At 34.0% G+C, this 12,500-nt stretch overlaps 1 protein-coding gene across 1 annotated transcript in view; it reads left to right on the forward strand.

Moving 5' to 3' along the window:
* Positions 1–12,500, forward strand: part of LOC137619017 (uncharacterized) — a 160,446-nt gene that overhangs the window by 56,290 nt on the left and 91,656 nt on the right. Inside the window, 3 exon segments of the mRNA XM_068349216.1 lie at positions 6,698–6,894; positions 7,177–7,284; positions 11,832–12,080. Coding sequence (XP_068205317.1) covers positions 6,698–6,894; positions 7,177–7,284; positions 11,832–12,080 — 554 coding nt within the window.

The raw sequence follows: 12,500 nt of genomic DNA on the forward strand, positions 1-12,500 counted from the left end.
AATATGTAAAATAGAGCTTGGTATATTTTTATGATACTCCGATATAGAGTGATATTTAGAGTATATATATATATATATATATATATATATATATATATATATATATATATATATATATATATATATATATATATATATATATATATATATATATATATATATATATATATATATATATATATATAGAATTGGTAGAAGTGTCTGAAATAAAGTTGTGAAAAAAGGTTAACATACGCGAAGATGGCATACTAAAAGGCATGTTATTATTATTATTATTATTATTATTATTATTATTATTATTATTATTATTATTATTATTATTATTATTATTATTATTATTCATCTTAAAAACCAATGAAATTATACTATAACATCACAAAAGGCTCTCCCATTCATACCCATAAATTCAGAATTATTTTTGATTGCAAATAAACAGCTGGATAAGGCCAGGGTGGGGGGGGGGGGATGGCAGGATAGAATGAAGGAGATCATGATTGCCTGGATATTCAACTTTATGACTTTTTCACGAGCCACATAAAAGTTTAATCACCAAGCGTGAAATTGTATCAAAATGTATAAACTTTGAATCATCCAATAATGCCTTCAGATTTAGTGATTTTTATATTTCGAACGAATATTGAAATCTTTTAGATGTCTTGTGAATTTCTGTTATGTACTCATCTTCTATTTTCTATTTTTTTTTTTTTACTTTTTTTTATTACGAGTCGGCAATTGTTAGGTATCAATAAAGAAAATAAATATATCCGAACTTGATTATTATAAATATATCTGATTTTTTAAGTTTAACGTACTCATAAAAGTATTGGAGGTGAAAAATATGAAGTTAACTGTTACATTTACTACTATTACTAGATAAACTACAACCTTAGATGGAAAAGCACAAGGCTGTGAGCCATTTGGCTCCACCAAGGAAAATAGCCCAGTGAGGAAAGTAAACATGGAAATAAGTAAAATACAAGAGAAGTTATGAATAATTAATATAAAATATTTCATTATCAGTAACAACGTTAAAATAGATCTGTTATATGTAGACTATGAAGAGAGACTTATATCAGCCTGTTCATCATAAATAAAAAACATTCGCTTCAAGTTTAAACTTCTGAAGTTCTAATGTTTCATCTGCCTGATTAATGAGATCTTCCGAAACCTGGTCATAGCTGGGATAAAACTTCTAGAATACTGTATAGTATTGAGCCTCATGATTGAGAAGGGAAGCCTTGCAGAATTGATGAGGTTAGACTCTTTAAAAAGGCGGGTCAGTATATATAGAGGTGGTTTGGTCTTGTGGAATAGATCGAATAGAATATGCCAGTTGAAAGAGGAGAGATTTATAAGGAATGAGGAGAAAAAGTTCTAGAAACCGCTGGAAGAAATCTGTTGCAAAGACTAGGTCTTTAAATCTGAGGAATGCAGTAAAGCCGAGCAATTGCCAGATGTTGAACAAGTACACATTAGCAGTTAAAGTATTAAATATCAGTGTCTGGTTTCGTTTTGCTTCGCAGACATCCATTATCATAGAAAATTGCTAAATTGTTATGAAATTTTGATTCCAGGTAAATAAGGGACTATTATAACAATAACACTAATATCAATAGCAATGATGATATTAAAGGTAACAAGCTATAAAGAGCAATCAAGAATTTGTAACCTCCGCCAACAATAATATTCATCCTGTTACTAAATTCTAAGGACTAAGCACTCTTCTTTTCACATATTGGACGTGAATGCATTTATAGTAAAATATTTACGGAAGTCTACGGTCTAAGCATGTCTTATTTAATGTGTTGACTGTATATGTTGAAAAGTGCAATGTTGATCTGATTCACCTCCAATATTTAATGGATTCTTTCGGAGCATAATATCTATACGTTGTTGAAATTTAGTGAAAATTAAGCAAAAAAATTTATCGTATAAGTAATTTTGCTAGAGAGTTATTGGGACCTTTAACTGGCCAGACAATAATACATTGGATCCCTCTCTCTGGTTACGGCTCATTTCATCTTTACTGACACATACACAGAATAGTCTGGCCTATTCTTTACATATTCTCCTCTGTACTCTTACAGCTGATAATTCTGAGGTTGCCAAACAATTCTTCTTCTCCCAAAAGGTTAACTAGCACAGTAATAGTTAGGTGACTATTTTCCACTTGATAAGGATAGAAGAGACTCTTAAGGTATTGTAAGCAGCTCTTCTAGAAGGACATTCCAAAATCAAACCGTTGTTTTCTAGTCTTAGGTAGTGCCATAGCCTCTGTACCATGGTCTTCCACTATTTTGGGTTAGAGTTCTCTTGCTGAGGGTACACTCCGGCACACTATTCTATCTTGTTTTCTTCCTCTTGTTATTTTGACGTTTTTATTCTCTTGTTATTTTCAAGTTTTTATAGCTTATATATGAAAGATTTATTTTAATGTTGTTATTGTTTTTAAACTTCTCTTGTAGGTTATTTATTTCCTTTCCTCACAGGGCTATTTTTCCAGGCAGGAGCCTGCTTTTCCAAGTATGGCTGTACCTTAGCAAGTAATAATAATGATGATAATAACAGACAAACAAACAGGTAAATAGATAAATAAGTAAATAAACTAAGAGGAAAATATAACCTTAGCGAAGGTAATAACAATATTAATGCTCGTTGGAGTTTCTAAGCCTACAAAACGACTAAGTTATTTGCTTTCTTATTTGCAACCCCAATCTAGAAGAATCAATACTAAATATTATCAATGTTATATTACTTTTCAGTTCAAGGTCCTCTCTTATCCCTCTTCTACCACTATCCTCTATTCAATAATTTGTCCTCGGTCCCTTTTAACTTCAGTTATTGTTTCTATCAACCCTTTCCAGAGTTCTGTCGGTAGAGATTTCTAAGGCATCTCCAAGTGTCTTTTCTGTTGTTTGGGTTTTGCTGTGACTTTTGGACTTTGTTATGTATTTCTTTTCTTCGCTCGATGCTGAGATTCATTTTCATCACAGCATACATTTTTAGAGTCTGGTACAAACACATAATGGCACACATAGTACATACATACGTACGAGTATATATATATATATATATATATATATATATATATATATATATATATATATATATATATATATATATATATATATATATATATATATATATATGTATATATATACATATATACATATATATATATATATATATATATATATATATATACATATATATATACATGCATATATATATATATATATATATATATATATATATATATATATATATATATATATATATATATGTGTGTGTGTGTGTGTGTGTGTGTGTGTGTGTGCGCGCGTGTGTATGTGTCATATAATTATGTATCTAGAAGAGAGAGGTTATATATATATATATATATATATATATATATATATATATATATATATGTGTGTGTGTGTGTGTGTGTGTGTGTGTGTGTGTGTGCGTGTGTGCGTGTGTGTGTGTGTGCGTGTGTGTGTATTTATATAAAGATGTTTATTTTTTGCACTTTTGGAATTTTTGATATCACTAAATTAGGTAAGCAAGGATGTTGTAGATTACAGACCAATTTCTGTCCAATATTCTCTAAAATTTTGAAAGGTCTTTTGGCAAATTGCCAAAGTAATCATCTGTTCATGAAATTGATGGTAAGAACTTCGTTGTTTGCGATTCCCTGTTTAAAGTTTCCCGTTCTGAATAGAAATCCCTGATTTTGGTCGCCAAGGTTATCAGATAGCCCCTTTTTCCACAAGCTGGATCGGTTGAGAGTTGCTGAATCATCCTTTTTTAATATTATTATCAATTTTTTAACTAATTAATTACAATGTGTTGTTAATGTTCCCCATAGTGACAAAAGAATAATGTTATTAGCATTGCCTTCAAAAATTACAGAGGCATGATGTGTAGCTCGGCCTTTAAAACTAGTTTGCTTCATATGCAGATGATTCTATTCCCTTCACATGGCTCACATCTCTAGAGTTTAGGCTTGTGGTTGCTGAATCTTTTAATAGAGATCGAGTTGAAAATACTATTCAGTATGATGCAAAATATTGGGTTTTGATATCATATCATATAGCAAAGCTCAACGTATGATTATTAGTAGGCAAATTAATAATTGATTTGAAGTTCTCTGGCATCTTGACACCGTAGTAGGCAAAGGAAATTTAATTCTCCATGCCCTGATTTCTTTTTAGATACGTTCACCTCATTTTAAATAATATTTTTATTATCTAAAATAAAATTTTTGAAACATTCTTACTATTCAATATCATAAAGAAAAAAATTATCTTAAGTTTTCAAGATATTTACATGCCTACCCCTAGGAATATTTTTATTCTCAAAGGTTGCAATATTTTGCATAGTGTTCTATGTGGTTTTCAGAAGTTGGATCTCATCTTGAATTGTTAGTGGAAAACCTGAGATCCTGTAATTTTGTTCTCCTTGATACCTTAACGTGGTGAAAGAACTTGTTTATCGACATGATCAGCAAAGCTGTACTAGACAGGGCCACCCAAAATAGGTTTGTTTGCTGTGAGCGATCATACAAAAATCTCCCACCATCATCAATCCGCACTGGCCAGCGTAGTGATGAAAATGGCCAGACTCCAGACATGACTAAGGACGTATCTGAGGCCTTTGTCCTACAGTTAACTAGAAACGGCTGCATTTATTCTTTTTGTTAAGGATATGAATCCTTGACTCCTAAATATTTTTCATAATTCTAAAACCCACAAGATTATACTGTCTCCTCTGAATTACAAATCTTGCCATTTCTTTAAAGGAGTTATCACTATACGGTACTTCCCCATTACTGAGGACCCAGGAACTGTATCCTTTACATACAGGATTTTAGCTTGGCTTATAAATATGATTGTAAAGGTTAAGATAATGAAAATTGTTATTCTTTTTTCCAATGTGGTAGTTCACTATTATTATTATTATTATTATTATTATTATTATTATTATTATTATTATTATTATTATTATTATTATTATTATTATTATTATTATTATTGATGTTGTTGTTGTTGATGTTGTTGTTGTTATTGTTTTGTCTATTGGGAAGGGAATCTAGGGTTAATATTCTATATGTTGGCCTCTAGTACTGGGTGATGAGAACAATGTTTAGTTTCAACAAAACATCAAGATAGCATTTACTGAGCTGTATAATAGAAACGCTACATTGTGTCTAAATCATGACATATGATATGCAATCTTTATGATCTGTTGATTCATTTTAGATTAAGGAATTAATTTATTAACAGTCTGCTGCTGTTGGTAGGATAGACTATGTTAATTTACCCTTTTTACTTTTTGAAGTATGAATGAGACACTGACAGGAAATCAGGTATTATATTTTTCATAAACTTGAATCCATCTCGATTATGATTTTGACTTTAATCATATATATATATATATATATATATATATATATATATATATATATATATATATATATATATATATATATACATGGATATATATATACATGCATACATATATATATATATATATATATATATATATATATATATATATATATATATGTGTGTGTGTGTGTGTGTGTGTGTGTATGTGTATGTATATATATGTATATATATATAATATATATATGTATATATATATATATATATATATATATATATATATATATATATATTTATTCTTTACCCCTATATCAAGTATGATTTTGATTCCTATCTCAAATATATTTATGAACCTCATATCAGGTATGATTTTGACCCCCATCTCATATGTGTTTTTGTCCCCCCTCCCAAGTATGATTTTGACCCCATATTAAGTAGGTTTTACCCCCATCTCAAATTTATTTTTACTCCCATCTCAAGTATAATTTTGACCCTCATCTCAGGTATGTTTTTGAGCCCCATCTCATGTATGTTTCGACTTCCATCTCACATATAATTCTGAACTCCCTCTCAAGTATGATTTTGACCCCCATCTCAAGTATGTTTTTGACCACCATCTCAAATATGGTTTTAACTCACATCTCAAGCATGTTTTTTACCCCATCTCAAGTATGTTTTTGACCCGCATCTCAGGTATGTTTTTGACCCCCATCTCAAGTATGATTTTCACCCCTATCTCAAGTAGGATTCTGACCCCCAACTCTTGTATGATTTTTACCCTCATCTCATTTATGATTTTGACCCCCCTCTCAAGTATGATCTTGACCCATTCTCAAGTTTGTTTTTGACCCTTATATCATATATTTTTTTACCCCTATATGAAGTGTGATTTTGACCTTCATCTTAAGTGTGATTTTGACCCCCATCGCAAGCATATCTTTTTACCGTTATCTCATATACTTTTTTTACCCCCATCTCAAGTATGTTTATCCCCCATCTCAAGTATGTTTTTTACCCCCATCTCAAGTATGTTTATCTCCCATCTCAAGTATGTTTATCCCCCATCTCAAGTATGTTTTTTACCCCCATCTCAAGTATGTTTATCCCCCATCTCAAGTATGTTTTGGCCCCATCTCAAGCGTGATTTTGAGCCTCATCTCAAGTGTGTTTTGACCCCCATCTCAATCATGATTTTGAGCCCCATCTCAAGTATGTTATTAACGCTCATCTCAAGTAAGTTTTTTACCCACATCTCAATTATGATTATAACCCCTTCTCAAGTATGATTTTGACCCCCACCTCAAGTATGTTTCTGACCTCCTCCACAGCGGCGACCTGAGGTCAATGGACGCAGGGAGCAGCTGGCGAGCCAGCGACATGTTCGAAGGGCGCGCCAATTTCACGAAGGAGGACTGGGTCCTGGTCGTCAAGGACGTCAATTATAGCGACCAGGGCGAATACCGATGTAGGTTGGACTTCCCAGGGTCCCCAACACACAACGTTAAAGTTCACCTTCATGTTGTGGGTGAGTTGATTTTTTTTTTTCCTTTTTTGGTAAAACAAATTAAAGACATATATTACGGCTCTCTCTCTCTCTCTCTCTCTCTCTCTCTCTCTCTCTCTCTCTCTCTCTCTCTCTCTCTCTCTTTCTATGAGGTCTGCTTAAAAAAAATTGAAGAGTTCCTGTATTAAAACAAATTAAGTATCTCTCTCTCTCTCTCTCTCTCTCTCTCTCTCTCTCTCTCTCTCTCTCTCTCTCTCTGCAACAAATAAAGATCTTAGTCCTCTCTCTCTCTCCCTTCCCCAGATGAGCCCCACAACATCCGTATATACAGCATGGGAGGCGCTGTCGTTGAGAGGGAAGCTTCCGTGCAAGAAGGCCACCCGCTCACTCTCTCGTGTAGAGCAACTGGAGGTAAGTGGTAACGATGTTATTTTTCTAATATTATTTTATCATTTTCTGGGACTGAGTTGGAGCTATTCCCAGGGCTCGATGGATTTTACTCGCATATATACACTACTCAGACACACATACATACTAACACACACACACACACACACACACATATATATATATATATATATATACATATATATATATATATATATATATATATATATATATATATATATATATATATATATATAAACATACATTACTTCATTAAAAAGGAGACACAAAAGACTTGAAATATTATTGCCTTATAAGTTTACTCTACATGATATATAAAATATTCACATAAATCATATTAGGCCGAATAGTAAGACTGCTAGACTTTAATCAAACAAGAGAACCTCAAGATTTAGAAGTGTGTATTCAACAAATGACCATATCCATATAGTTAACCATCTTATGGAAGAATCAACTGCGTATGACAAACCACTAAGGATGACATTTGTAGACTATGATAAAGTTTTTGATTATGTTGAAACCTCAACAGTAATGAAAGCCGTTCAAAAGAAAAGGAATAGATGGCCCTTGTGTTAGAACACTTCAAGATATCTATACAGGAAATACTGCAATCCTAAAACTTCATAAAGATATTGAGAAAATAACAATTGAGAAAGGAGATAGAGAGGAAGACCTCATCTTTCCTAAATTATTCATTGCATGTCTAGAAGAAGTTTGAAAGAATTTAGATTGGGAAATGTAGGAACTAATATTAATGAGGAATACCTTAACAACTTATGATTTGCAGATGACAAAGTTATGTTTACTGAATCAGGGGAGGAATTGGTAAAGAGGATACAGAATTTGAATAGAGGAAGGAAAAATGTAGGACTGTAAATGAATATGAGTAAAACTAATGAAATGGAAGAGACAGCAAATAAGAGTTATAGTGAAGCTATAGAAATTGTTAATGAATATACGTACTTGAGATAGACAACAACTATTTCTCCAGGACATGAGACCCAAAGTAGAAGAATGATAAGCATAGGGTGGAGAGATTTGGTGAGGAAAATAAGATTATGAAAACAAAATACCACTTTCTCTAAAAAGAAAAGTATTTAATCAGATCGCCCTACCAGCATTAACTTGTGCATAAAAATCTTGGAGCCTTACATAAGCTAGTTACAATTCAAAGACATTTGGAAAGAATAATGATGGGAATAAAACTAAGAGACATAATAGGAGGAACGTGGATACTAGAGCAAACTAGAATAGAGAATATTCTAACAACACGTAAGAAAAACAAATGGACATGGTCAGGACATATATTGAGAATGGCAAATGATAAGATGAACATTAAGAATAACAGAATGGGTCCCTAGTGAGTGCAAAATAGGCAGGGTAAGGAAGAGAAGACAATGGATTGACGAATTAAGAAAATTTGCATAGAAAGACCATGAACAGACGTGAGTCGAATAACCTATCTGAGGCCTTTTTCCTCCAGTGGACTATTAACGGCTTATGAAGATGATAATGATATATTAATATATGGGATTGGATTGGTAATAGGAAACTAGCTGACCTAGAGTATGCTGATGACGCTGTCATTATTAATAGAACACTGCAAGATTTGCAATGCTTGCTTACCAGAATGCATGAAATATCACAGGAGTTTGGACTCAGGATAAATACATGAGAGACAGAGATGATGAGAACGGAATATGCAATGCAAAATGAAATATCATTGGAAGAAGAAACGATTAATGAGGTAGAATCATTTAAATATTTAGGAGCTATGATCTCTAATACAGGGTCTTTAGAATTGGAGTTATTGAAAGATTGAAAAAAGCAAACCAGACAATGATTAGGTTGAGTAAAATTTCGAAATCAAATCGCTTGAAATTGAATAAAAATATCAGGTTATATATCAATTTAGTGAGGTCGGTGTTACTGTATGAACATGAGAGGTGGCATGACAATAAAACAATGTCCAACAGATTTAGTAGATTTGAGAACTAAAACTTAAGAAGAATATTGGTAGTGGAATGTCAGGCCAGGGTTAGAATTGAAACTCTTAAGATACAATACTCGAGTGCCATATGTGAATGAGGCCATGATGACCGGTAGATGGAGATGGTTTGGGCATGCTCTTTGCACTCCCCAAGAGAGTGTCCTCCACCTTGATGACCCCCCGCGAAGGACTTGGAAAGACTTAATTGTTACACCGGATGATGCTTTAGTGAGGTCATCAGCACACGATCCAGTCATAAAGGGACGATATACCCCGGCGATATCCTTAAGGATGGCATCCGCACGTTCTGTGCTACTTGATATCCTAAAAGCATGGCAGCGGCCCTGGCACGTCGGTTGTTACTAAATTTATACGAGAGTCATTACTCCTTCGATGGTTCTCGTTAGACTTTGGTAGAGAGAGAAGCAATACTGCTTTTCTCATCGGTCTAGGTCTATTGGGTTCGGTCTGTCCTTGGGTGGGTGGGAAATTTGTGTTGGGTATGGCAATGGGTTGGGGAGGATTTAGTCTTTAACACTTCGTTACTACCATTATTATTATTATTACTATTCAAGCTACAACCCTACTTGGAAAAGAAGGGTGCTATAAGATGAAGGGCTCCAACACGGAAAAATAGCCCAGTGACGAAATAAGGAAATAAATAAACTACAATGGAATTAATTAATAATTAGAATAACATATTTTAAAAATAGTAATAACGTTAGATTAGAGCTTTTATAAATAAACTATAAAGAGATATTTGTATTAGTCTGTTCAACATAAAAATATTCCCTGCAAGTTTGAACTTTTACTGTACACAAACAATATTGGCTTTGGTCAATGCATAAGTTTAGTCCGTATTTAGTAGAGTTACCTATAATCATGTGTGGTCAATAGTTGGACGGTTGCCTACAAATGAATAACTGTTAATAACATCCTTGCTTCTAGCCAAAATTTGGAAGAGATGAATTGTAACGGGAATTCATCCAGGAAACATTGTTTTGTTAATAGGGATTATTGGAAAATCATTATTCTCTCATCACACTGGTCTATCCATTTCCTTATTCCCTTTCCTCACTGAGTTATTTTCTCTGTTGGAGACCATATGCTTTTAGCAACCTGCTTTTCAGCTGGACTTGTAGCTTAGCTAATAATAATAATAATAATAATAATAATAATAATAATAATAATAATAATAGTGATTTTTTAATAATGATAATAATAATTTGTTAATACATCAAAAGGTAAAGAAAATGCAAGAGTGCAATATAACAGACGATTAAAATGGACATTCTTCATTTATATATAAGATTAAAAAAATAGTCAGGCAAATTAATGAGGAACACATCATTACGAACATAGCCTTAATCCCCGTCACGCTCCCTACAGGGCCCTACAGAATGGCAAATCCATTAATGGACGGCATGGCAGTAATGAACAATTTCATCGGCGAGAGAGACATCATTACAGCAGAAATTGGGCCAATGAAACATAACCATTCGCTGATTAAGAAGGTACCTTCATTTTTAATTTTCGTCACGCTCGCTGCAAGGCCCATCATAAAACACACGATCCATTAATGGAAGCAATAATAGTGAAGTGTTTGCCGTACCATTAGAGCGTTACGCTCCATGAAGGGCTCCTCAGTCAGCTGATGAGGATAATGATGATGATGCTGGAGGGAGGACTCAGATATACACAATTCAGGATTTGGCGCTTACGGCTTCTCGTTTTCTTTACGGGCTTACGGGAGGGGAGCGTTACATTAATTTATTATTATTATTATTATTATTATTATTATTATTATTATTATTATTATTATTGCTTGTATTAACGAGAGCTTATTGATAGTAGCAAGAACAAAGAGATCAGCTTGTTCACGAATTGAGAAAGCCCCAAGTGTTTAAAAGTTTAAAGGCCACTCAGGAATGGCAGTGGCAAGAGACAGGGACATTGCCCTAGCAAACAAGACAATGCTATAGAGACTGACCATATGTACATGTGATTAGCGCCCAAGCTCCTTCTCCACCCAAGCTAGGACCAAGGAGGCCAGACAATGGCTGCTAATGACTCGGCAAAGGAACTAAAGAGTTTGAACGGGACTCGAACCCCAGTCAGGGACGTTACCACATCGGCCACCATAATTTAAGGGTTAATATTACCATTGCGAAGTTTAATAGACGATATTGATTTTTGTATTTACACTTACATAGACTCCAATAAATAATTAGGGGATTAAATAAATGTTAAAAGTCGTTGGGTTATCATAAGCAGTCTTAATGTAAACAATCCTGGATATTCTTTCTAGTATTTCTAATATATAAGCATTGATCATTAGCTTGAACAATCTCTCTCTCTCTCTCTCTCTCTCTCTCTCTCTCTCTCTCTCTCTCTCTCTCTCTCTCTCTCTCTCTCTCTCTTTCATTGCATGAATTATTCTATTAATTTTTAACCTAACTCTCTCTCTCTCTCTCTCTCTCTCTCTCTCTCTCTCTCTCTCTCTCTCTCTCTCTCTCTCTCTAGCAACTTAAGCTAGCCTACCTTTTTTCCATCCACACAGGTGAACCCCTTCCTAACGTGACCTGGTGGTCAGGGTCAACCCTTCTAGACTCGGAAGCCGAAGAGAGGCAGGTCATGACCTCTGCCTTGGCCACAGCCACTCCCAACAGTCCCGCGACGCCCTACGTGACCAATACCCTGCATATAGAGGCTTTGACCAAGGGGCATCTTGCCCAAAACCTGACCTGCGTGGCTGCCAATACCCCAGTTCTGAGACCCCTGACGGCTTCTGTGTTCCTCAGACAGACAGGTTAGTTGGTTTTATATATGATTACTATTTTTTATATTGTAGTGTTTCTTTTTTTATTTTTGGTCTCACCAGTTTTAAATATACTGTGAAAATATCAAAGTAATTGCAAGAAGGAAGATTGAAATGGTAAGGAAAACTACTAAGGAGAGAGGCATACCATGGAAAGTAAAGTTCATGGTAGAAGAAGAAGGGGAAGAACAAAAAAGAGATGGAGGGACTGTGTATGGGAGGACTTGAGTGAGAACGGAATTGGTGAAACAGAGGTGCAAGACAGAAATAGATGGAAAAGGCTTATTCGAATCGGCGACCCTCATATAGAAATAGGAAGAAGCCTGAGATGATGTGAGAAAGCTTCAATTTGTGCTGATATCAGAGGGTTGATATGACCTTTTGCTATATTGTCTTAGGCCTATTAATTTC

This window comes from Palaemon carinicauda, chromosome 25, assembly GCF_036898095.1.
Source record: "Palaemon carinicauda isolate YSFRI2023 chromosome 25, ASM3689809v2, whole genome shotgun sequence".
NCBI lineage: Eukaryota > Metazoa > Arthropoda > Malacostraca > Decapoda > Palaemonidae > Palaemon > Palaemon carinicauda.